Raw genomic sequence first — 27,510 nt, 5'->3', positions numbered from 1 at the left:
AGCTTTACAATCAGAAAGATTTCATTCAGGTTAGATACTTGGCACCTTGCTTCAACACCTTTATCTCATACCTTACAAGTAGAAAAACAGCCTTCGTCAGCTATTGGGATGGGAGAGAGAAATAATAAGATGAGCAGGCATTGTGAGGAATATAGGGTATGTTGTTCCCATCTCGATCCAGGAACTGGCTTTCAGACTTAATGAGAGAGTAATGACTCTGACCTTCATTTGCAATATCTCAGAAAAACAAATCAAGACAGCAGGCACTTACCATGTGCCATCAGGCAGCAGAGCTGTGGAAGAAACCCTTAATTGCTTCCATTACCCAGAATGTGGGTGAATGAGAATTCCAGACAAGCAACTCGGGTGGAGATCTGAGGCAGCCATAGGTTACTGGCAGGGACACAGTACTTTGTGTTGATGTTTTGCCAACTCTCCGCCAATGTCTGCTAGTAAAAACATAACATATCTGAACTGAATGGTCCATAACCATCAGATATGAAAGGAGAAGAAAGATGTTGGCACTGCTAGTTTCCTGGAAGTGTGAGTGCTTCCTCAGCTGGAGGAGGAAGAGGGGCTACTGTGTCCTCGGTCTCAATACTTAACTCAAGCATGTGCTTAAAACCCATTGACTGCAAACAGAATTTAAAATTAAATATCCGGGAAGCTGTATATGTAATATATTTTGATTTTAATAAGACTTTTGACACAGTCCCACATGAAAATTTTATAATAAAACTAGGGAAATGTGGTCTAAATCAAATTACTATACAGGTGAGAGCACAACTTTCTGGAAGACTGTATTCAGAGTAGTTATCAATGTCTTGCTGTCAAACTGGGAGGATATATCTAGTGTGGTCCTGCAGAGGTCTGTCTTGGGTGCGATACTATTCAATATTTTCATTAATGACATAGATAAGGACTGGAGAGTATGCTTATAACATCTGTAGATGACACCAACCTAGGAGGGGTTGCAAGCACTTTGGAGAGCAGGATTAGAATTCAAAATGACCTTGACAAAATTGGAGAATTGGTCTGAAATCAACAGGATGAAATTCAATAAAAGATAAGTGGAAAATATTTCACTTAGGAAGGAAAAAATCAAATGCACAAATATAAAATAGGGAATAACTGGCTAGATGGTTTTACTTCAGAAAAGGATCGGGGCTACAGTGGACCACAAATTGAATGAGAGTCAACAATATGATTTTGTTGCCAAAAAAAGGGTAAATATCATTCTGGGGTGTATTAACAGGAGATAATTATCCCACTCTACTTGGCATTGGTGAGACCTCAGATGGAGTACCAATTCTGGGCACCACGCTTTAGGAAAAGAAGTGGACAAACTGGAGCTAGTCCAGAGACTAACAAAAATGATAACAAGTTTCAGGAATGATTAACAAAACAAAACAAAACTGCAGGTTTAGTTTTGAGAAAAGAAGACAGGCAGGGGCTGAGGTTGATATGCTGAGGGCTGTTATAAAGAGTTACAGTGATGTCCTCCATGTCCACTGAAGGTAGGTCAAGAAGTAATGGGCTTAATCTGCAGCAAGAGAGATTTAGATTACATTATAGCAAAAACTTCCTAACTATAACGGTAGCTAAGCTCTGGAATAGGCTTCTAAGGGAGGCTGTAGAATCTGTAGGAACCGGTTGGACAAAGACCTGTCAGGGATGGTCTAGGTTTACTTGGCCCTCCTTCAGCACAAGGGGCTTTGACTAGATGACCTCTCAAGATCCCTTCCAGCCCTGCATGTCTCTGATTCTGTGTGTTTAAAGGCTTTGCTGAATCAGGGATTTAGAACCTCCTAAATAGGGCCATTCCTTGCAAAGGGTACAGCAATACTGCAGCTGGAAGCATGCTTCCCAGCACGAGTACACCGACATGCAGCAGCTTTAGTTAAGCTAGCACTAAAAATAGCAATGTCGCCGGGGTAGCATGGGTGGCAGCTTAGGCTAGTCGCTGCGTAGGAACCTGCCCGGAGCCCCTTGGTACGTACTTGGGCAGCTAGCCCAAGTTGACATCCGTGCTACCCATGGATGCACTGCTATTTGTTAGTGTGCTAACTTGACCAGAGCTAATGTATGTCTGTCTGTCTACTCACGCTGGGGAACATGCTCCCAGCTGCAGTGGAGACATAACCTCAGTGCATCCGTAATGTTGGAGCCATTAATTATTTATTGCTTGATGGATGCAGTTTGCCCACAAACACTCATGAAAGAAACATGTGATGGCAGATGCCTTTGGGGAAAAACAGGGGGAAAATGAAGGTTAAAGAATACATAGGAGAAAAGAGCAGGTAGTTGTTGTATCATGAGGGAAAGGTAGTGGAAGTGAAGGACAGTCTGTGCTAAAATGTCTAGGAGCGGTCCAGTGCCAGAAAAAGCTACAGCAGTACAAAAACAGACTTCACATTAGATAGCATAACATAATCAAAGCTCCATAGACAAGACAAAACTAAGTGATGCAACACGGTCAATTTTAAGTATTAAAACAAAAAAACAGTACAAGATTAGCTAGATTAGGATTTAACCATATGGGTTCAATTTGGCAGCCTGTAGTGGAAGCCAGGCTGCTGGTTATTGTTGTGCTGTATCAACCTACTCCCAGCCAGGGATTTTATACAAGAAAAAGTTTGAATTGTGTGGCGTTTCTTATTTTTATATCCGGTTTCTCTCTTCCGCAATGGTAGGATTTATTTCATCCACAAAGTTTCTCTTTGTTTTGTGATTTCTAACAGAAGAGTAAATGATTATTTAATCTCATTATCTAGCAAAAAATAAAGACATTCAGTGAAGATTAATGTTACAGGATAGACATTGTTCTTTATCGAGAACAAATGAGTTACTGATGGTGAGAGAAAGGTTCTTGAAACAAACTCCCATAGGCCTGCAATAGAGCAGCTCAATACAAAACAGTTAAAATCTCTGCTAGAAACCATACCAATCCCTCTCCCCTCACCCCAGAATTCTGTCAACCAGTGTTTATGGTCCCTAATTCTATAGGCTTACTGCAGCAGAAATCCAAACATTCCCCACTCTCTCTGCAATCACTATTGCTCCTTTAAATAATTTCTCTTCATTTTTTAAATGTCTTACTGCAGCACACACTACTCCGAATTACTGAAAGGGGGGCAAAGTGGGGAAGAAATAGCTCAGTGGTTTGAGCACTTGCCTGCTAAAGCCAGTGTTGTGAGTTCAATCCTTGAGGGGGCCACTTAGGGATCTGGGGCAAAAATTGGGGATTGGACCTGCTTTGAGCACGGGGTTGGACTAGATGACCTCCTGAGGTCTCTTCCAACCCTGATATTCTATGAATGCAGATTTCTTCTGGAAATGTTTATGTTATATATAATACATAAAAATTTCCTTTGAACTGCAGCTGTTAACATTATCTGCACTTGAAAAAGGTCACAGATTAGTGAGTTATGCCTTCTCCCATCCCCTCCCACTTCTACAGTTCAACGCAAATTATTTCTTATTGCCTGTTGGATTAGTATTACTTTAATATTCCTTTTGGTACTGGTCACATTGAGCTGGATTTCCTGCTCACTTCAACTGATTTTACACTGGCATCACTCCATTGCTTACTTCTGATTTACACCACCAAAAGTGAGAGGAGACTCTGGTCAGTTATTTAGAAATATATTGATGATAAACTGATGGGTATGCAGCTCTCTTGTTTGGGCTAATCCCACTCTTTGTACTACAGTAGAAAGCTCAGGTTGCTCTGTGCTAACAAATTTGAGAGAGACAATTTACTGGCCTTCAACAAGATTTTTCCTTAGAGCCTCCATCTTTTCAATCTCACCTTCTTCCTCAAAAATCCCCCAACTCCTTTCCTCTATTAATACACAGACAGTAACAGACCATCCCCACCATGTGCCAATTAAAATAAGGATTGTTGAATTATTGGGTCTCTTCCACAAATACACTCCCTGCCCTCAAGCTCAATTTCACAGCTCTAAACCCTGAGGCAGAGATTGTTCTCCTCCCTTGCTAATTATTCATTTATATTTACAGTCACACCCACAACATATTAGGTGCTTTGCAAACAGACAAGCAGCCAGGGTCAGACTCTGGGTATGACTTGGGCTTGTGGGGCTAAAAAAACTGCTGTGCAGACATTGGGGCTGACCCGCCGCACACACACTCCCCTGGCCCCCATCCCCTTGTGGGGTCCCAGAGCTCAGGCTCCAACCTGAGCCCAAATGTCTACACTGCAGCCTTACAGCCCTGGGAGCAAGCCACAGCCCTGGGAGCCCAAGTCAGCTGACCTGGGCCAGCTGCAGGTGTTTAATTGTACCTAAAGAGCGAGCTTGCTTAATGTAATTCCTCTGCTCTAGTGGACTTCAAGAATACAATGAAAAAATATTAGGTGGGTTGTTTCTAGTGATCTCTCATATAAATCCTATTAATGAGGGAACACTTGATCTCTATAGAGTTTATAGAAAAGCCATGCTATTTATTCTTTAGTTCCAGAGAGCCTTTCCTAAGTAGTCTTTTTCTGAGCCTATTACAATGCTGGAACATGTTCTAACACGAATACCATTGACTGTACCTCAAAAGGTTCAGACTGTGAATGATGAAAGGTCGTCATGCTTTCATGCCTTAAAATAAAAGGTTTAAAGTTAAATGACTGCTAGCAAGTATGTAAAGAACTGTGCAACCATAATTCATCCATACATTTTTGTGCATGGACCTTAGGCCATATTTTCAAAGGAGGAGGCCTGAGGTCCATGCACAAAAAAGTGTGTGTGTAGCAGGATGCCTACATTTGCACATGGAACTGACATGTCTGCACACAGATACGGGTTGGATACCTAACTAGCCATTTATGTGCACATGTGCTGTAACTGCACCTGCAATTGTTTAAGAAGTTTCACACACAGCTTTTGGGCCTCTTCCCTTAAGAATTTCGCCCTTAGTATCTATCCCAATGTAAACTAATGTGTGATTGCTAACGGCAACATCTAGTACTGTCCAGTTTGGAACAATGCTATAAGGGCATTCTCTTCCTCCAACTCCCAAATAATATTGTACATATTTACATTTTACATTATTTTTAGTAACTGTATTTTAAAAATGCACTCATCTGTGGCAACTAGGAAGCTTTTCTTTGATGAGTAACTTCTGTGTCTAAAGGATCCAAGTCTTCAGTTAAGAGAAAAAAGTTTCTAATGTTTAGGGTTGTGAAACAACCCTTTCCAAAGGCACACAGCACCAGATGAAGGCGTGGTCTCCCTAAATCTGCAGGCACATATCTCCAGTGTTTCTGCATTTGTTGCAACACACAAAGGGACCAGAGTCTTCCTCGTGACTGTAGCAATTATGTGAATCAAGTTCACTCTAATGCAGCTTGGAAACTAGGGGAGTCACTGAAATTATTTTTACTGGGGAGGATGACCCACAAAGAGGCTTGGGGAAGGGCAGATCCGTGAATGGGGATCTCTTCCACAAAATCACCCTTGAAGCAACCAAGAGGATCTGCATTAGAAAGTGGTAAACAGAACGCTCTTCCTTTTTACAAGCCAAATGGTGTGGGCAGGGATGAACTGTTCAAATCTATCCAGCAGAGGGGCATGGAAGGGACTTGGCTCCTCACCTGTACATTGGTCCTGTATGACTGGCATTCCCCTTATGTGCCTCTGGGACTCAACAAATTTACAAGATGCTTGTGTATGAGGAACTGGATGTATGGCTGAGTGGGTGGATGACACACACACGGAGGGAGGGAGGGAGAGAGAGACTGACAAGATAAATGAGGGGAGCCAGTTTTGGTGGAGGGGGAAAAACTGGGCAGGGATCCTTGTGGGGAGATTGGAATGGGATACTGGACTGGAAGGGACAGTGGCAGAAGGATCTTTGTCCACTAGAAAACACTCCCCTCCAGAATCTAAAATAGAATCCAAGATTCCTAAGTCTCAATGTTCTTCTGCCATCAGCAAACATATGAGAGACCTGTTGGCAAACTGTCTCATCCCCCTCTTGTGGCTGGTCCACAGAGGATGACAACATACTACTGCTATCAGTACTCCGCTAACTCAATTGGCAGACATCTGTGTGATCGACTGTAAAGGTTGCTGGCAAGCTATGTGAGTAACAATGTTTCAATGAAATTTATGGTTTTCGGGGGGGGGGGGGGGTTTAAACCACAGGTAATTACCTACAAAAGACTTAATATTCTTTTAATTAAGGTTGCAAAGCCAAGTCTTCAAGGAATGTGTATACAATAAGTCTTTAATTACACGGTCACTTGCTATTTTTTTCCATGTCTGAAAATCAGTGTTGATCTGACCAACAGAATGGGAACTTGAGGTTAGTGGCCAGACACCTGTGAAAAGTTTGGTTTAAGTGCCTTGACCAGTATCACAAAGGAACTCTAGCAGTAACCGATTGGCTTAGCCATAAAACCATCCTCTCTTCCTGAAGTCCTCCCTTGCTTCATTCACTACATACCTTCCATCTTCTGCAACAAATGAGGCAGAGAACTCACAGAAAATAGCCTCCTTCAGCACACAATCTTGAATCATGCCCAGAGGTCCATCTTGTGCACTGAGTGAGGCAGGGGTCTGGTGGAAAAAACAGGATGTGATCATTGAATTAAAGACTGTCCGCAATGTATATGATCATGGGCACAATTAATGTTTTAATCTACTCCTGTTTCAAAGCAGGGTATATCAAAGCCCACTAACAAACTTTCGTTAGTGTGCATCAGCAGGGTCCACACAGCCATTTAATGTGCAGCAGGGTAGTGTGGAGTAGATTCACACCTCAGCTTGGCACAAACTAAACGTTTGCGTGTACAAGCCCTAAGTCCTTCTGTGATCTACCTTGTTGATTTCCTTTGAAGTAAATACAGTACTGTACAAAGTTAACATTATGCCTAGCTTCACAGAAGTTACAGCTAGGTAAAATGTAACCAGTTTAGATCATATAACCTAATGCCTGGTAATGTAGGATTCTTCAACGAGTGTACTTTAGATTTAACTAATGCAAGAGATGGAACTACTCACATTTTCCTTTGGGAGACTTAGCCATAGTTCAGTACATCTCAGAGCTAGGACATTTATTCTGATTTTTTTTAGCCTAAAGTTTTCCATCTTTTTAAATTCTACCTCTTTACGACTAGGTTGATATTGTACAGGAGGATATGCTAACTCACTCCTCTTCCTCTCCTCGATGATTACACCCTTCAAATCCCTACAGCCTGTTACCATGTTCCCTTTTTATCCAAGCTATTTATGCTTATTTTTTATAATCTCTCCTTTTAAGTAACTGGAAATACTCTGTTTTAAGAGAACTGAAAAATGTGTTTCAAGCCCTGAAATCTGCTTACTGTTAGTTTTCCTTTCAAACATGCTAAACATTTTTAATTGGTAGACGCTTAGAGGAAATAGGCAAGGGGGCAAGCTGCAATAAAACTTGTAGTTCTGCAGCTGAAAGACTATAGATCAAAGTCTCCAAAACTGTTGGAACATAGCAATATGCTACAGAGATGAAAATCTTCAGGATAAAAAGGAAAGTGAATAAGGGCTATCCCCACAAGAACAAGCTCAGCTTGCTTGGATTACAGAAACAAGTGGCTGCTTCTCCCTGATGGTTAGATTACAAAAAGAAGATGCTATCCAGCAGCTGGAGATAAGGAAGAGGAAGGAAAGTGGGGTAAATTGGATGGGGTCAGGAGACAAACTGGCAAGGGAGTTTGATAAATCCAAAATACAAATTCCACATTTTCAGGGAAGTGCGCAATTCACGTGTTGTAGTAAGAATGAGACAGAACTCCCATTTACAGCTGAATTTTGTCCTCAGTTCTACAAATACAACCTATCTGACTGCACCATTGCAGCGGTATAACCAAAAATAAACTCAGGCCCCTGAAGCGTGCACCTCCTCTCATTTAGGCCCAAGCAAGTCAGGAGTAACTCTACTGCAGGTAATGCTTTATATCAGACTAGGGCTGGGATCAATGAGACCAAACACATGCCTAATAAGTTCATTCAAGAAATTAACCCACCTCTTAATAGCCAACACATGACCTGAAGACATTTGCAAAGTACACCAGTTAAAAGCCCAAGACTTGACAAGTGTTGCTGAATCACTTATTGTGCTTAGAAATGACTCCTTAGGTGATATCACAATAAAAATAAATCATAGTTCTTGGCTAGAGTGATCACAACATACACCAATATTTGCATTGTCACCAAATGTGAAACACTGAATTATTTCCCTAAACAAAGAAACAGAAAAAGAAACATGATTTACTTTAGGTTTTGCAATGCAGCGAACAGAGGTATTTTTTAATAACCACTCTACATCTCCAGTACATTTTCTTTGTCCCCTTCATTTGTTCAATTAAAAAGGTGTGGACATCAATAACGTACAATAATAACAACGAAACACGTAGCTGTCTTTGTAACTGAGGGCTTGTCTATATACAGAATTGTTCCTGACTCATTCTGGAGTAAGTGTCTCCCAAATTAGTCAGCAATATTTCCATGAGCATACAAGCACTGAGCTAGGATGATACAAAGATGCATGGAAATATTCTAACCAAATTACCATTTCCTCAATCCTAGTGGTCTAATCCATGGAATTAAACACTGCTCTGTTAGACACTAGGGTTCATGAGAGACTTTGGTTTTTTGCTCTGTATAGCCCCGAGCAATTCCTTTTTTACCTGAGGTCTCTATAGGCTTTTTCTTGTTATCTGAAAACTTGGCAGCAGAACATAAACATGGCAACAAAATGTAATACCACACCTGTGGGAATCTCACCTCAGTGGAGGATCAGACAAGCAGAAGGAAACCTAATCTGGTGACCTAGTTGCACACTGACACCAAAAAACACAACAAAACAAAAAAAAAACACCACCACCCACACTTCAAAGTGTAACATAAGAAGTTACCAACAACACCTGAGATGACATTACAGAGAAACAGCAAAGTTCAGTGCACTGTTGCAAGTGATTACAGAGCTAACCTTTTCCTGATGTTAATGACATCACAGGCAATAATGCTAAAATGCAAAGTGGTTTTCTTCCAGTGATCGTACCTGTAACCAATTCTGCAAGAATCACAATTGCTAGCAACTACTCTGATTAGTGGTTTAGAATAATTTGAGCTCAATACAGATTGAGAGAAACTGATGCAGAAGTGATATGTTGAGTAAATGCACATTTCGAAATGGCACTACACTCCAGCTTCACCTAGCAATAATGCTTTCTTATAGAGCAAATAAGATTTTCCTAAAGTTACTAGCTCCCAAAAAACTCTGTTTGAGACCCATTCAGGAAAACACAAAAAGAAGGATTTATGATACTGAGGAAATAATTCTTGTATAATACATGTCTTCTAGGTTCATACTTCTTAATACTTTCCATCTATATAACACCTTCCATCCAAAATTACAACATGTTTTACAAACACTAATGAATAAGTTTCACAACGTGCCTGTGGGGACATATTACTATTTTATAGATGAGAAGGTTGAGGTAAACAGAGATCAAGGTCCAGATTCTCAAGTGTATTTAGGTATCTAATTCCTACTGATTTCAATAGGAATGAGATATCTAAATACCTCTGAGGATCTGGGCCTAAATGACTTGTCACACAGGAAGTCAGTGGACAGAGCCAGTTAGAACCCACATCTGACTCCAAGTTCTGTTCCTTAAAACAAGACTATCCCTGTTTCACACAGTCACAGGATTTGCTGTGTTAAACACACTGCAGTCCATCTAACAATGTAATTCACAGGTGTGATGGATTATAAAGTCTGTCTGATCATATTTCAGGTTACTGGAGTGAGAGAAGGTCCTACTGATGCAAGATTGAGAAGAGAGAAGAAATAATTAAAGTGGAGGCAGCAGCAGTGTGGGGAAAAGCAGAGTAGTTGGAGAGAAGGCAGAGGAGAGTGGAAGAAAGGGAGGGTGCTAACAGAGCGAGGGAACCGAGCATACTTCTGAGGCTTAGATCTATATATTTTATAATACAAAATCTGAAACGTTTTGAGTGATGTGGGTATAATTCCATCAAGAGAGTTTCTAGTGACAACTGAAACCATTCAAGCTTCACTCCTGTGGTTTATATTGGCAGCAGAACCCTTCTTTGTGATTATAGCCCCGTAACTCATAGTTACCTGCTATCTGTTCTATACCGTATGTTCAATAAAGGTACATACATACATAGCAATATAGCTGCTGCATGTCACTGACTTACTTGATACATGGCTGAGATTTGTATCTCTGCTAACAGGACAATATATATAAGAGACCTTTGATTGTACCAAGTCTCAGTGTTGGTCACATGAGGTAAAATTCCAGGAAATGCTCTGTCAAAGTAGTGAATTGAGCATCTGATTCCTAACTCCTGTTATAGTTAATGCAGACATGCATTCCTAATTACTCCTGTGCCCTATGGATCTCTGAAGCACTGACTGGAGGACAGATATTAAAATCTCTAATGCAGAAGTAAAAAATACAGGGATATGAACGTCCCTCATATCTATATAATTTTTTTAAAAAACCCTTAAATAAAATGATCAGACTTAGACGTCCAAAAGCAGAGAAACTGCATGTCTGTCAGACTCTGACTCATCATTTTATCTCACTTTTCTTCAAGAAATATTGTCGGAGACACCCAGCATAATATGGAACACCACACATTTCATACATGCTACATTACATAAGGTCTTAACAATCTTGGGTGGTGATTGGTCAACTCAATCACACAACAGTGTGACCAGTATGCATTCTGAAGCATGTTTCCAAGCAAATGGACTTACTGCAATCATAAGCCCCAAAGAGATCAGGACAAGAAATGTTTTTGAAAAAAAGTCACTGACTTAAAATTTGCAAAGAATAAGGATGGTTAAAGCTTGTTTCATAATACTGTGTTTTATCTCCTAACCTTTTCTACATCTTTATTATTCCACCTCCTACCTGCTACTAGAATCCTAGATGAGGTCCCTTCCAGCCCCCCGCCCCCCCCATACTGAAGCAGGACCAAGTAAACCTAGACCATCCCTGACAGGTGTTCGTCTAACCTGCTCTTAAAAACCACCAGTGACAGATTCCACAACCTCCCTTGAAAGCCTATTCTAGACCTTAACTATCCTTGTAGTTAGAAAGCTTTTTCTAATATCCAACCTAAAATCTCCCTTGCTGCAAATTAAACTCATTACTTCTTGTCCTACCTTCAGCGAACATGGAGAATCACTGATCACCATACTCGTTATAAAAACATTTTACATATATAAAAACTATTTATCATGTCCCCCCTCAGTCTTCTTTTTCCCCCCCAAGACTAAACATGCCCAGCTTTTTAACCTTGTCTCATAGGTCAGGTATTTAAATATTTTATTATTTCTGTTTATCTTCTTTAGACTCTCTCTGATTTGTCCATCTTCTTCTTGAAGTGTGACAAGGTGGGTGGGGTAATATCTTCTATTGGACCAACTTCTATTGGTTAGAGAGATAAGCTTTCAAGCTACACAGCTTTTTCTCAGGGCTGGGAAAGATACTAAGAGCTCGTTTACACTGGCACTTTACAGCGCTGCAAGTTTCAGCAGTGTAAAGTGCCAGTGTGGACAGTGCACCAGCGCTGGTAGCTATTCCCCGGGTGGGGGTTTTAGAGGGCTGGGAGAGCTCTCTCCCAGTGCTGGTACCGTGACCACACAAGCCACGTGAAAGCACTGCTGCTGCAGCGCTTTAACGTTGCCAGTGAAGACGTGCCCCTAGACTGTCACAGCTAAAGGTTGACCAGATAGTTTAGCACAGGTAGTTAGCACATATTCTAAGGGACCATTCAAGGTGAAGTGGCCCTTTAACACCCCAATAGGATAGGATAAGGGGGGGTTAGTGGGTTACAAACAAACAAAAATAAAACAAAAAACAAAACAAAACAAAACGGGTGGCCAAACTGTGGGTTGTGAGCTGCATGCAACTCTTTTTACAGTTAGAAAGTGTGGCTTGCGGAGCCTCCCACGCCCCCCCCATTCTCCCCCTACGAGACTTGGGCCGGGGGGGGGGGAGGGGGGAAAGAGAGCGGGATCTGTCTTGCAGTGGGGTGGCGGGGTAGGGGCTTCTGCCCAGTCAGGGAGGGCGGCTCTGGGCTTTAGCCACCGTGAAGAAGACTCTCTCGACAAATGCACCACGTAACCAATGATATGCCAGTGACACAACAATGACGACTACTTAAACTCTCTCCACCACAACTTCAGCAAACCACCACCTGTCCATTATACTCTCTCTCTGGAACACTCCCACACTAACATCAACTTCCTGGACACCATGATCAGCTTCAACAATGGAAGCTTACAGGCAATATACAAGAAACCCATGGATCACCAGACCTACTTTCACAGACCCAGTAACCACCCCAAACACTCCAAGAAATCTATTATCTTTCACCATGCACCGAAATACCACAGAACATTCTCCGGGGAGCAAGTCTGGGATATACACATTAACACACTCAAAACTGCCTTCACCAAACAAGACACTCCACCAGAGAAGTAGATTGCATCATGGAACAGGCCACTTAAATACCCTGAGAACCTGCCTCAATACAGAACTAAAATCCCCTCTGACCGCACACTGCTAGTTGTCACCTACCACCCCACACTAGAACCCATACGGGGTATCATCAAACAACTAAAACCTACACTCAATGGGGACCTCATCCTGAAAGAAATCTTTCCTGAACCCCCGCTTCTGGCCTTCAAACAATCCCCCAATCTCGTCAAGCTCAGCAGCAGCAAACTCCCCACAGACCAGGACACGCCAACTCAAAGTGGCACTGCTAGAACAACAGATGCAAAACTTGCAGACATATCTCCACTGCTACAATGATCAACACCCCCTCCCACCACACACACACACACAACACGTTTCATGATCTATTGAGCCTACACATGCCTATCACAACATGTGGTGTACCTCATCCAGTGTACTAAATGTCCCAGTAACAACTATGTGGTGAAACCAGACAATCACTATACTCTCGAATGAACACACACAAGAAAAATGATAAAAGACAAAAACACCTTATCACCTGTGGATGAACACTTTTCATAAAGCGAGCACTCTGTATCTGACCTATCAGTCCTCACCTCAGAGGACACCTGTAGAACACTTTTTTCAAAAGACAAGCCTGGGAGCTTAAATTCATAATTTTGCTAGAAATCACTAAAAATCATGGTCTTACTAAAGACACTGGACTTATGGCTTATTACAACAATCCCTAACCCACTAACCCCTCCCCCCCCTTTTTGTCCCATGATTACAGGGGTCTTAACGGACAACTTCACCTTGAATGATCCCTTAGAATGTGTGTTAACTACTTCTGCTAAACTGTAAGACCTTGTATTTAGTGTGACACTCTAAAAGGATATGTCTACACTAGCGAGCTTACAGTGGCACAGCTGTACCGATGCAGCTGCACTGCTATAAGATCTCTCCTGTAGCGTCTCTATGCCAACATAATTAAACCACTTTCAACAAGCGGTGGTAGCTACGTCGGTGAGTTACATAGTGCTGTGCACACTACCACTTATGCTGGCGAAATTTATGTTGCTCGGGGGTGGGGGGTGCAGGGAGGTGGTTCACAACCCTGAGTGACATAAGTTTTGCCAACATATGTGGAAGTGTAGACATGGCCTGAGTACCTTTCCCAAACCTGAGGAAGAGCTCTGTGTAGCTGGAAAGCTTGTCTCTCACCAACAGAAGCTGGTCAAATAAAAGGTATTTGTGACGTTCCCCTGGTGTTCTCTGGACCAGTAATCTGCTAGGTCAGTCCAATCCTTGACTCTGGGAGCCAGCCTTACCCTGCTCCGCTGTGAGAACCCCCTCTCCTGGCCTGTTCATACACAGCCTCTGGCATGAAAGCTGCTCCTTGGATTGTGCAACCAGATGACACTAGCCAGTATCTCCAGTCCCAGACACAACCCTAGAAACCTCCATCTTGCAATGTCCAGTTATGCCCGCTGGATGTTGCAAGCTTATATGAGTTCATCAATTTAACAAAGAAATTGATATATACACCAGGCTTGTTATCCCAAGGGGAGTCTCTGACACACTTCAAACCAAACGCACTGCTTCAGGTAGAACAAACAAACAAATTTATTAACTATGAAAGATAGATTTTAAGTGATTATAAGTCAAATCATAATAAGTCGGATTTGGTCAAATAAAATAAAAGCAAAAAGCATTCTAAGCTGATCTTAACAACTTTCAGTGCCCTTACGAACTTAGATACTTCTCACCACAGGCTGGCTAGTTGCCCTTCAGCCAGGCTCTCCCCTTTGATCAGGGCTTCAGTCGCTTGGTGGTGATGTCTGTAGATCAGGGGTTCTCAAACTGGGGGTCGGGACCCCGCAGGGGGGTCGCGAGGTTATTACATGGGGGGGGGGGGTCGCGAGCAGTCAGCCTCCACCCCAAATCCCGCTTTGCCTCCAGCATTTATAATGGTGTAAAATATACAAAAAAAGTGTTTTTAATTTATAAGGGGGGGAGGTCGCACTCAGAGGCTTGCTATGTGAAAGGGCACTAGCTTCAATATGAAAATCCTACAGCTAGGCTTGACCTAATTACGAAAATAAAAAACTTGCTTCTTTAGCCTCCCTGCAGAGGAGATAATGTCTGTAAATGTGGCCTTATGTTGCATCTGTCTGTAACTAAACTCAAGAAGAAAGCAGAACCTTCAACTCTACTTAAGCAGCAGTATTGTAAAAGCACACACCACCTTCTGCACATATGGTCTGACTAAGTGCCTACACCATACAACACTGAATTCCATTGTTGTTGGGGGTTTTTTTGGCTTTAAGGTCTCTCTCCATGTGAAGACACTGTAAACCTCAATCAATTCCTATTGAATTCTGGTTGGTGTCCCTGATTGTCTAATTGTTTTGGGCTTTCTTGGTGATGTCCAAGTACCCTACAGTGCAGGGGTGAGACCTCATCTCTCTCCCTCCCCCTCACACACACACACTTACGTCTATTACCTGTAATGGGCGGGGGGAGGGTGGGGAAGAGAAAAAAAAAAAGGCAGAGGGAAGAAACAGCAACTAAAACTATATACATCCTTTGTCCTCTAGCCTTCTCTCTTTTTCCCCGCTTTTAGTTCTGTGATAGTTAACTGCCTCTTGGCTCTTTCCTTCATTTCCACTCCCACAATATCCAGCAACCTCACCTGTTGGGGATGGCCTCTTGTTAACTTAATTTTTAAATAAAAAAGTTGAGCTGAGAGCCCTAAACCAGTTTACTCTTCAGGCCATTAAGCACAGCCAACCACTCCTGTAGCTGAAAACTGTAGCCTTGCTGGGAAAGGGGATGGTGGTTTGCCTTTGAAACACTGCTGCTAACTGCTCCAGTCACTTTAAAATGAAACCACTGCTTCTCCTTCAGTGCTTAGCAGTGCTACAGTATCTGTGCTGTGCCTACAGAGCAGAGGGGTGACTAATAAATAGCCTGCCTGGGGATCCCACTTCAATTTCTTAAGTAAGATACATTGGCAAGAGGACAAGAGAAGCTGCTGGGAATTGGGAATACAGGTAAGAAAAAGAAGGGTAAGAGTTGCCATTTTAAATTGGCACCACTAACTTATTTCCCTAAGATCCTGAATACCTTTATTCTCACATCCAAAATTGGGAGCTAGGCAATATTCCCAATAGAAACTGAGATTTGAATATTTGAGCCACAGACTGCTGCTGAAAGGGGATTGGCCTTAATGGGGACACAGAAGGAGAATTCCACAATTTATATAAAAGGTGAGGGAGAAAATTGCAGCCATGCTGCCAGGCAGCAGAAAGGCCCCAGAGTCAGTGCTGAAGCGGAGATCTTGAGACTGGCTGGGTTCTGGAAGCTGTCCCATTGCTCATTCCACCTAGTGGCTACAGATTAGCTCTTACTTCTTGGATTTCTCATCTTGGACAATCTAGGCTGTTAAACTGGCCTATTGTTTCTAGTCAGCTTCACATTCTGCTTCTCCTGTACTTACGCAATGTTGTAATATTTGAGTTACAAACACTGCAGGGGAATGTAATTCCGTCAAAATGTTTCCACTGAAACTTAATAAAAAAACAAAACAAACATTTCTGTTTAATCTTTTGTAAAAACTTGTTTTCTTGAACTAAGTTTGGACTTAAAATTTACCTGCAAGTGTCCCTTTAGTTCAGGAATTATGCACACACGTGACGGGGGGGGGGGGAAATCTGTCATTAAATATTGTCATAGCAATGCAATATTTTCAAAAACCTAATGGTATTCCCACTAGGATACAATACTAATAATGGAATCATAGTTATTGTATACAGTTATAGCCTACACTGATTACAATGGGAGCTTTTGTCACATTTGTGTTAATGTGGTATTAAAGGCCTACCTAATCTAGGTTAGTCTTTGACCTCTGACGTCAATCATAATACTTTGTTCTTATGACACCTTTCATCTCGAGTATTTTTAAAATTTATTAGCTCTCCTGCCTGCCCTGTGATATAGGTAAGTGTTATGCACTCTTTTAAAAATGAGTGAACTGTGGCATAGAAAGGTTATGTAACCTGGCCAAGATGCCATAGTGGCAGTTGGAAATATAAACTCTCCAGTCTCAGTAATTCTCTTTAATATTTTATGCACAACTTGTTCTGTTTTTCTGGTCACCATTTAAGAAAAGAAAATAGTTTTAACTACAAGGAGAAGCTTGTTAAAATGAAATTAGGTCTCTTAAAACAGCAGCAGCCAACAAATTTAGAACAAGGGATATTGATGCCTCATTGCTCTTATGGAAACTCGCTTGTTTGTACCCCAAGTAATATATAAAATTACCAGGTTATCTCAAGAGCCCTGAAGTACTGAAGCACAATAAAGAGTCAATGAGAGAGTAGCAGTTCGACTCCTTCATTGCCTCGTTTCAATTTGCCTAAACCTAGATGCCACTGAACATAACACATGCATGTGTGCGCACGTGTGTATGTGTACTGCTAATGAATTGCTGGTAACGGATCTCACAGGCCGTGTTTATCCTACGGACAGTTGAAAATAAAACAAACACGGCTGATAACATTGCTTCAGCTGATTATTGGGAGACCTACTGTAGCACTGGCTGCTGATACCATTTTCAAAACAGTGTCATACACCCTTACTTGCAGCAAATAAGGCCACTGCAGGGGCCTTGAGCACTGGTGCACCTTGGTTCCTTTTATTCTTTGCCTGTAGCACATCATAGTCTAGACCAGTGGTTCTCAAAGCCGGTCCGCCACTTGTTCAGGGAAAGCCCCTGGCGGGCCGGACCGGTTTGTTTACCTGCCGCGTCCACAGGTTTGGCCGATCACGGCTCCCACTGGCCGCGGTTCGCCGCTCCAGGCCAATGGAGGCTGCAGGAAACGGCGCAGGCCAAGGAATGTGCTGGCCACCCTTCCCGCAGCCTCCATTGGCCTGGAGCGGCGAACCGCGGCCAGTGGGAGCCGTGATCGGCCAAACCTGTGGACGCGGCAGGTAAACAAACTGGTCCGGCCCGCCAGGTGCTTTCCCTGGACAAGCGGCGGGCCGGCTTTGAGACCCACTGGTCTAATCTCCTGTGGGTCTCATTTAGTTGGGTCTCATTTTGGTTGTTGGCTTTAATGTGCAGGCGCTGAGCGATACTGGAGGCCTGTGATACACAGGAGGTCAGACTACAAGATGATCTAATGGTCCTTTCCGGCCTTGCACTCTATGACTCAAAGTTAGTTAACACCAGTGCTAACGTGACAACAGTAGGGAATCCCAACATTGATAACTGGTGTTGGCAACCAGGGAACACTCTTCCAAAATACTGCTATAGTCAATGCCGCCTCAGAGGCGGTTTAGTGCGCAAAGTGCTGACCAACAAGTCAGACCCACATTCTATTCCTAGCTCTGCCAATGGCTTACTGAGCATTCCTGAACAAATACATTACCCCATCTGTACTTCATTTTCCCCAGTATTACCAACCCTGAAATGTTCAAAGAAATCAGTCAGTTCCCAAAAAAGTGGCTTACAAATCATGATACTTTTGGGGGGGGAGGGAGGTGCGGTCATTGCCTTCTGTTTTGTGTGTCCTTTGAAGGTTTTTTCCTGCAACCACAAGAAATACAAACTTAAAAAGCAAACAGACGCTGGTATTTTCAGGTAATCACTGATCTCCAGTACCTGGGCCCTTAAATAAAACACCAAATACCGTGACACTCATGATAAAAATCATGAGTTAGCAACACTTCCATTTGTAAAATGAGTATAATGATGCTTATCTATGTGATGTGCTTTGAAGCTCCCTGGATGAAAAGTGATAATAGTGGTGTTATTACATCAAAATGTAGTGGTATAATACATGATGCAGAAAATGAGGGAGTTCAAAATTTGTTGGGATCCATTCTTAAAAGCCCCCCAAAACCTTATTCAACATAATGAAACATTTATGTTATGCTTTCTTTAAGTACATTTAAATCAGCATAAAAACAGAGCAAATAGGAATAACGGGTTAGAGCTATTATTGTGATTTCCCCCTCTCTCCACTTCTCAGTCATTCTGTATTCATACTGCAATATTACAGTTTTTTAGTATAAACAAAATTCAGATGTAAACTTTTCTCAGATGTAAGGAAGACTGAGATGAGATTAGCTGATTAGATTTCAATCACAGTCTTGTCCCAAAAAGCAAAGAATGCTGGATCAGGTCCTTAAGGTCAATGAAAATATCTTCAAAGGGGTTCATGGGTTCTGGAACAGACTATAAGGGGTGAGTTGATTAGTTCTCACTGATATTACTGTAACATGTTTTTACATCCTAAACACGATACAGAATTATAATTAAAAATATACTGTTCATATAGTACACCCATAATCATTGAGTCTTCTGAAAATACTTAATACCCCTTATTGTTAATTTTCCACAATGTACAATTCTCACAAAGTTCTTTAGTCCCCTCCTAAATCACCTGCCAAATAATTATCTAGTGACAGCAGAGGACAAACAAAAGATGTGGCAATTTCTTAGCTGTATAATCCTCCCTGTACTTAGCCACATGATAAAAATATCTCAAATCCCACAAAATTCTGTTAAGCAAAAAAGAGAGTTTAGACACTAGTCACTTGCCTCACATTTCACAAAACTGGCATTACATTTTATTGAAAGGGCTCTGCTTTGAAAGCTGTGCTCCCAAATAATATTTCTACTCATGGAAACAGATGGAGAAGCTGTATCAAAAGTCTTATGATCTACAGTATTCTTTCAATGACTGCTCAATCTGTTCAGCCAATGCATATTACTAGGCTAATTTTTATACAGTAATCTTATATCTGACCTACAAGTTCTTCTGTGCCTCTTTTAGAGATTATTAGCCATAGGGAATAACTTCCCTTCATGCTAATTTGACTGATTTATATTAGCAGTCTTCTCTTAAGCATAAGTACACAAGGGGAAGTACTGTAGCTTTTTCTGAGCTGTCCCTTGGCACACCCTTTATTATGTATACAATTATTCTGATTTTGCCCTATTATTAAAATTATTACCACAGCAGGGAGTGATCAGACGACTGGCTCATCAAATCTTTATCTTCTGGAAAGCCTATTTTTGCTCAACAATACTAGCCTGATAATCATGTAGCATCCATTGTGAGAAAAAATGCAGACACGACATATCAAAAATAGGACAAGCTCTGGCATAAGAATTGCCAACAAAAGAATAAAATTATCATTTCTGCCTCAGTTTCCCCACTCATGTGAGGGGATAAACCAACTCACCAGCCAGTATATTAATGAAGCTCCCACAAGTGTCAGTATTTCATTCCCTTTTCATCAGGGATGCACTTATTGCTAAAACGCAGTTAATCATCACTGAAGACATCACTCAGGAGGTATCCCCAGCCAAGTCTTCCACCTAGCTGGTGTAGGGAGACCCCTTTCCTCATCCTTTTCCTGATCCACAATGTCCTGCAGGAACCTCTCTGCTCCCTGCAGCAATCCCCCTTTAAGTGAGCAGCTTGTTGGCCTTCTGTCCCATCAGCTGGGAAGCAGCTGATTAACCCAACTCCCTGGAAGGGCATCCCATGCTGTGATGGTGTCCAAAATCACATTCTACCAGGTATCTAGCATGCCTTGCTGCAAAGAGTGTTGAACTTGATCAACCCTGTCCACGGCAGTGAGACCACCATTTTCAGCACCATTTAAAAAAGCTGCATAAATAATTTTTAACGTGCATGTTCCAAATACTCATTTTCCCAGTGTAAGTGGGGTTTGGGATGTTGGTGGCAAGAGTGTACTGAACACTCAACATTCAAGGAGCTCTTCTGTGATTTACTTGTTAATGTTGATAGTTCTGATCTGATCTAAAGAGCACTGAAATCAATGCAAGGCTTTCTTCTGACTGGCATGGATTATGAATCACACCCTACTTGTATAAGGCAAATTGTGTATTTGTACCTCTGAATCACATTTTTCTTCATTTTCTTCTATCCTGTTTTCTCTTTTTTGTCAGGAGGCAGAGAGTGGGATTTATGGAAAAACTGACTGGTAGAGTAAGTTGTCCTTGTGTGAGACAAGAACAAATTGTATATATCAAAATATTTTGAATATCTTTTATTGCTTATATTTAGAATAAAGATTTTGTTTAAAAGTAGAAGAAAAACAAACAAGAATAAGAATGAAATATCTTGGCAAATATCAGAGGGGTAGCCATGTGAGTCTGGATCTGTAAAAGCAGCAAAGAGTCCTGTGGCACCTTATAGACTAACAGACGTATTGGAGCATAAGCTTTCGTGGGTGAAGTGGGTATTCACCTACGAAAGCTTATGCTCCAATCAATACGTCCGGTGGATATAAGGTGCTACAGGACTCTTTGCCGCTTGGCAAATAGTTAATTCTTATATCTATTTTCCATTGTAATAGAATTGTGCCCAATCTTGCACTTTTTACACAGGCAAATTCACTAATATATTGAATATAATATATCTTTGCCTGAGTAAGGAATGCAGGAGTAGGTGCATATGCTGATTTTATGTATAAGAATTGCCTAAAAGGAACCAGATTGTCTGTTGACAGAATAGTAACTTATCACAAGGATGGAAGTTGTTAGGGGGCATTCAGCTAGCGCACTTGTTGCATGGGGCTTCCACACACTTGTGGTTATGTTTCTGGCACAGCAAACTGTGCCAAGTAAATAGGCTGTGATAAAAAGTGAGGAAATACAGTGAGCCTTATTTTAGATGGTGTCCAAGGCAAAGAAGAGCTTTAAATCAGCAATACTGAGGAACTTTAATTAGGATGAAGTGGGCACACTTGTTCACAATTGACTTAATTCATTTCAAAGTTTGTTAGCAATAGATTCCAGTGCTCTCTATGCTACTCTTCTCAGATTCTCATACCATGGCATCTAAATTTGTGAATTAAAAATGATGACAAAGAAAGCAATACAAAGAGTATTCAAGGTAAACAGAGTTAGAAAGTCAGCTCAGTAAATTGTTATCAATTAAATGCTTAGCACTTCACATTTCAGAGATTCTCTCTTGCGGTCTATACTAATGCAGAGAATGCTACCCTATTTTTTTTGTTTGTTTTTTCCCCCACTGATTTAATCCATCCTTTGTCAATATCATTACACAGCATCTTGTAAGAGTTTCCTAAACACAGTGCTTCACTGATAAGGTGGCAGGGACTACTGCCTACAAATGGTTCACTGTCTGCTGAAGAGGTTGCAGCAGCACCAGCTTTTCAATGACGCCACATGGAGAGAGGTAAAAGAACAAGATAAAGCAGGCTGTATGAGAGAGAGGGAATTAGGCCCCTTCACACCACCACAAAATCAATAGTTATAACTGCACCCCAGCAAAGCCCCAAACAAGCAGGAATTAGCAGTATCTCTCTAGTATATTTCTATAACCATGATCAATGTCTGTTTAAATATTCTCAATCAGCCCAACCTGCTACATGTTTTGCAATAGGGGATTTTTAAAAATCCCCTTTCTCCCACAAATTAAGCAAAAATACTGTACAGTGGGTTTTTGGAAAAGTAGTTTTAAATTAAAATATAGACAAATGCTTTATGTAATCCCAAATTACATAATCCTTGAGTGCACTAAAAGGATGTCCTTCTACATGCATCAAACTAGAGTTCAAAACAGATCATGTTTTAACATTAATGGTGGAAAGCAGAAAAAAGTCTGATGAATAATAAACAAGCAGTAAACAGATCTTTCCAAAACACAACCACAGCAGGGAGACTTCAAACCCAAAAGCAACCATGAGATGAAAAAGAAACAGAGAGTCCACACCCCCAAATAAATGAGACAATCGATATTCTGCACTCAGGCAAAATTTTGTGATGCACTGGGCAAAGCAGCTGCAATGTTGTTTGTTTTCTGCAAACGGCTACCTGCAAATTCCTCTGGGGATACCTATAGATCACAGTGCACCCTATTTTAGTCTCCTATGGATGTTCTGGCAGAGAAAAGTCCACATTTGCCAATCAAATACAGCCTATCTGTACATTGCCATCAGCGACCCTAGGCTCCCAGGGAAGAGACTAATAAATACAGAGGGTGTTTTGTCAACAGTCAGCAATAGGGATCCTAACAAGGCACATTTGCAAAGCAGCAGCTTGCACAGTAATTTATCCCTTAGCCCCAGCGATGGATGGCTGCATTTGGCTATGTCTAGAAAAGGTAAAAGGCGTCCGGCGAGTTACCTGCTCCCCGAAGTCGATGGCTATATTGGTGATGCCCAAAGGGACCAAGAATCGGATCAGGGGCCAGTAGTTGGCGAGCGCTGGAAATTTCACCATAGTCCCAGCTGTGCGAGGACCCCAAACACATCTGCCGTAGCAGGGACACTGCAAGGGGGGAGGAATGGGGAAAGAAGGAAAAGGAGAGAGAAAAGAAAGGCCCCCTAAAAATCAAGCTTCTGGCTTGGCTGGGGGAGGCGCTGCACCTAGCGCCAGCAGCAGCAGCAGCAAAGCGGTCTCTTCTCTCCTCCTCCTCCGCTCGCTCTGCGCGGTGCGCTGCTGTCTTAGCAAGAAATCCAAAAGATCAAGTCCATCCCTGCTGCCCTCCTCCCACACAACAACGACCTGCTGCTGCTGCCGCCGCCGCTGCCGGGGGGGAAAAGAGGAGGGACACCACCACCACCAGAAATGTCTGCGGGCGGGTTTTCCATTATAGGAGCTAGGGCACCCACACAAAAATGAGGTAGGTACCCTGGCTTAGCCTAGCCGGCAGCAGGGGGATGGGAGCAGGGGTGGGAACAAAAACAAACCAACCACCGGCATGGGGGCAGGATGAGCCGGGCTGTCTCGCCGCCGCCGCCGTCTCCTTCCCCAGGCTGTGGGAGGAGAGGGACGCAGGAGGGCGGCTGGGGCTCCTTGGCGGCCGCCTCGGCGGTGCAGAAAGCGGGCTGAGGCGGGAGACGCTGCGCCCCGGCCCAGCTACGTCTCCTCTCTCGGCGTCTGCCTCGCCAAACACGTGGGTTTTGACACACACCCGGCCTCATTTCAGGAGAGGAGGGGAGAGAGCGGCATCTCGCTGCTCCTCCTAACGCCGGCCGCCGGGCACAGCAGCACCTCCAGCTGCTGCAGCGCGCCCAGGAGAGAGAGAGAGAGAGACAGACAGGCCGCCGGTGCCTGCCCAGCGGGACTGTAAACAAGCGTGCGCACGTAGGTGTACAGCGAGTGTGGCTGCACGAGTGACTGTGTGTGTGTAAGTGTGCAGTCTCCTCCAAGCGCTGTACGTATGCACATACACACTAGACATAGGCATGATACACATACACAAAACATACTTTCCACACACAGGCTCACAGCACAGAGCGCATGGTATGTACAGGGCAGGTGTCGGTTTGTGTACAGGAGCTGTGGTTTTGGGGGTGTGCACATTGCCACAGCTTGTACGTAAGTGCAGCGTGTGTACATTCATGGGTATGTAACCCTGGTGATTGTGCATGTCCAGTATCTGCGTCTCTGTGTGTACATACATGTCTGCATCTAGCAGGCATCTGTTGAAGCCCTCTGCTGTGTTCCAGGGCACTGCCACATAATGGAGTTACAGTCAGCAGAAGTGTCCAGTATTCTGTTCCTCCATGCATTGTACCAACACGAGTCTGTAAACTTCTCCCCCACCCCCGGCCTGGTTTTAGGATTTGTGATGTCTCAGGCAAAAGTGGAGCTTTACAGTGCTTGGAGCAGGACTTCATCTGTGAGTTGCCCACTTGCCTCCCTCTCTTGTTCCACTGTAAAAGTGTGAAAGAGTGAGCTGGCCTGCAAGCTGCGTGTCTACACAGGCCCCTCTCAAAAGTGGGACCCCAAACTTGCATTGCATGTTAATAAGGCCTTCACCGTGTGCGTTTGACCATTACTGTAGAATACTGTAGAATGTAAGCAGTGCCTGATGGAAAAGGCACGTCCTGTCTGTTAATGACTGGCTGGAGGATTTACAGAAGTGAGGCAAAGTAGTGAATGGGGGAGTCCTTAATCTCGCTAGTCATTACGGGTCAGAAAATGCCTGACCCAGAGTTTTTGTTCTGATAAACCACATAAAATAATAAATAAATGGAGACCAAGATGTGTTAATATTTCAAAGTCAGTTTAATTTCTGAACAATAAAATGTGCCATTTGCTTATAGTCTGGAGGCCCAAGCCTGCTCACGTGGAAAGCAATGGAATATCTGTTCACTGGGAGCACTGTTGGACCCTGGCTCGTTTCTAGAAGATAAAGACTAATGCAGTTAACCACTGAGAAAAGCAGGACTTAATTCTCAATTTTTAATTGATATATGTAAGACACTTGGACTTTCCAATTTCTATTGAGGGTGTTACCCTAGAGGTGGAAGAACCAGGGTATGTCTACACTACAAAGTAAAACCCATGGCACCACATCTCAGAGCCCAGGTCAGTTGCATGGGGCTCATGGAGCAGGCTGTAGAGCTAAAAATAGCAGTGTAAATGTTTGGTCTTGGGCTGGAGCCCAGGCTCTGAAAGCCAGTGACTGGGGAAGGATCTCAGTGTCTGAGCTCCAGCCTCTGAGAATGTATACATTGCTATATCTTCTTCAAGTACATGTGTGCATGCTCTGGAATTGCAGAATTTTGCCTAGCAGTACCCATGGAGGAGCGGTGCTCCCACCTCATGGCTGTAGCCCCTCCCTTGGCTAATGAAGCAGCTCGACCCTGACCACCCTCAGTTCCTTCTTACCTCCCATGACTGGAGTTGCAGCTCTGTGTAGTTTTCCACCTCATAATCCTTTATTCAGTGACTTTTTTTGAGTTGTATATAGTTCATTAGTACCACTAGTACAGAGTTAGTAGGATTTAGTGTTAGTTGCAGCTTGTGTTCCCTCACCAGGGTTTAAACATTGTCCGTCGTGGACGGGGGGAATCACCAATAACGATCCCCATGTGCTGTGCTTGCTGCTCTAGGTGAAGCTCCCATCATGGAGCAGTGTTGGAGGTGCAGATCATTCATGGAATGGACTCAAGTGGTAAGGGGTCTTCATCTGAAACAGCACCTGCTTGAACAGGCCATGCTGCCTGCTTCAGCACTGAGGCCCTCGTCAGATGGCAGGTCATCCTCTGGTTCTAAGCGTGCTGCCGCTTCGCGTGCTGGAGCTGGTGCCTCTTTGAAGAGACGGAGGCAAAGACACCCCGTACCTGCCAATAATGGGGGGCAGAGGAAGGCAGTGGCTTCAGCAGATGTTATTGAGCACGCTCAGTACAAGCCAAGCAGCAACTTGGAGGGCCTCCCCCAACCCCGGGGCTAGCCTGCTGTGTTGCCTCTCCACAGAGGGGTATTTCCTGTTGAGTGTGCCTAGGAAAAGATCATGTAAAACCAACCAAGACTGCTCCAGGTCCCGTGGGGACTTATCTTCCTTTTCCAAAAGGAGCATGAATCAGCACGGGGTGAATGCAGGTGTGTGGGATGAAGCAGGTCCCACCAACCTCTTCCCAGCACCATCCAGACAGGTCAGAGACCTATAGAGTTGACTCCGGTTCCGGCCCCCAGGGGCCTCAAGCAGGATCTGGCTCTGGCACAGTTAACTGCCTCATCCTTGTCCCCAGATGATTCCGCGGTGTCGGGCTCTTCCTTTCCTTTGGTATCGGAGGATTTCAAGCCATACCAGGACCTGTTGTGGTGCCTGGCTGCTTCGCTGGGTATTCAAGCAGAGTTTCTGCAGGAGAACACTCACATGTTAGTGGATACCCTTAACCATCAGCCCCTGTGAGAGTCGCCCTCCCTATTAATGATGCACTCTTTGAGCCTGCTAAGGTCCTCTGGAGCATACCGCCTTTGATAGCACCTGCAGCTAAGCGCATAGAAAAGTGCTACTTTGTTCCCATGCAGGGATTTGAGGGGTTTTGTTCCCATCTGTCTTCAAATTCCTTGGCCGTAACTGTGGTGAATGATAGAGCCCTACAGGGCAGGTGTAAGTCCAGTCCCAAGGCAAAGGACTCTAAGTGAATGTACCTGATGGGTAGGAAGGTTTACACTTCTTCTTCCTAGCAAAAACAAATTACTAATCAGCAGACACTGCTGTCCAAGTATGACTTTGTCAACTGGATGTCTATGTCTAAATTCACAGACCAGCTGCTGTGACCTCGAGACAGGAATTTCAGACATTTGCTGCTTGGTGGCTAAAACTTCTTTATAGTCCCCGCTGGATATCTTGGATACTTCAGCCAGAGTGATGGCCTCCGCAGTGACCATGAGGAGGTCCTCCTGGCTGCAGAATTCAGGCATTGCTCCTGATATCCAGCAGTCCATTGAGGATCTGCCCTGTGATGGCCAGGTGCCGTTTCAGGATAAAACAGATGAGACTCTGCACTACTTCAAGGTCTCTAAAGCGACCCATGTGGTCACTGGCTTGTGGAATTCAACCAATGCTGGCTTCCATCCAGGACATCTTGGAATACCTGCTACAACCTTAGTTGTTGGGAGTTGTTCTTAGTTCACTGAAAGTACATCTGGCAGCGATATCGGCATTTCATCTCCCTATTCAGGGAAGGTCAGTCTTCTCCAAACCCATGGTAGCAAGATTCTTAGAAGGGTTTCTTTGTCTACATCCTCTGGTCTGAGAGCCAGTTCCTCTGTGGAACCTTAGCATGGTCCTAGCAGCACTGATGGGACCTCCATTTGAGCACCTTTCTACTCTTGTGTCAGAAAACTGTGTTCCTGGTAGTGATAACATCCACAAGGAGAGTGTGAGTTGCAGGCTCTGATGGCAGGGCCTCCTTATACACAATTCTCCAAAAACAAGGTGACTTTATTACCACACCCCACATTTTTGTCTAAAGTGGTTTCTCAGTTTCATTTGAACCGGATGGTATACTTACCTGTATTCTTTCCTAAGCCACAACTGCTTGTGAGTCACCTAAGTTGAATACACAGCTGCATCTACTCAGAGAAGAAACAGTTACTCATTGTACTGTGGTTCTTCGAGATGTGAAAAAGACATGTATTCCACCAGCCACCCTTTATCCTTTCTGCATTGCAGTTTCATCTCTCAGCGTTCGGTGTGAAGGAC

General features: G+C 43.2%; 1 protein-coding gene across 2 annotated transcripts in view; it reads right to left on the bottom strand.

Moving 5' to 3' along the window:
• The window catches only part of ANKH (ANKH inorganic pyrophosphate transport regulator), a 148,118-nt gene extending 124,563 nt beyond the window's left edge, over positions 1-23,555 (bottom strand). The window contains exons 1-2 of one of the 2 annotated variants that reach the window (XM_007065026.4): positions 23,259-23,555; positions 22,689-22,832 (exon numbers count right to left, since the gene is read on the bottom strand). In XM_007065026.4, coding sequence (XP_007065088.3) covers positions 22,689-22,832; positions 23,259-23,267 — 153 coding nt within the window. In that variant the 5' untranslated portion in view covers positions 23,268-23,555. Of the gene's footprint in view, positions 1-22,688; positions 22,833-23,254 lie in introns of both variants that reach the window. The other variant, XM_043540244.1, reaches the window with a different exon arrangement.
• Between the last annotated feature and the right edge of the window lie 3,955 nt (positions 23,556-27,510).

The sequence above is a fragment of the Chelonia mydas genome, chromosome 2 (genome assembly GCF_015237465.2).
Source record: "Chelonia mydas isolate rCheMyd1 chromosome 2, rCheMyd1.pri.v2, whole genome shotgun sequence".
NCBI classification, from domain to species: Eukaryota; Metazoa; Chordata; order Testudines; family Cheloniidae; genus Chelonia; species Chelonia mydas.
Note: the sequence above shows the minus strand (reverse complement) of the source record. Positions and strands in the feature narration are given on the sequence as shown.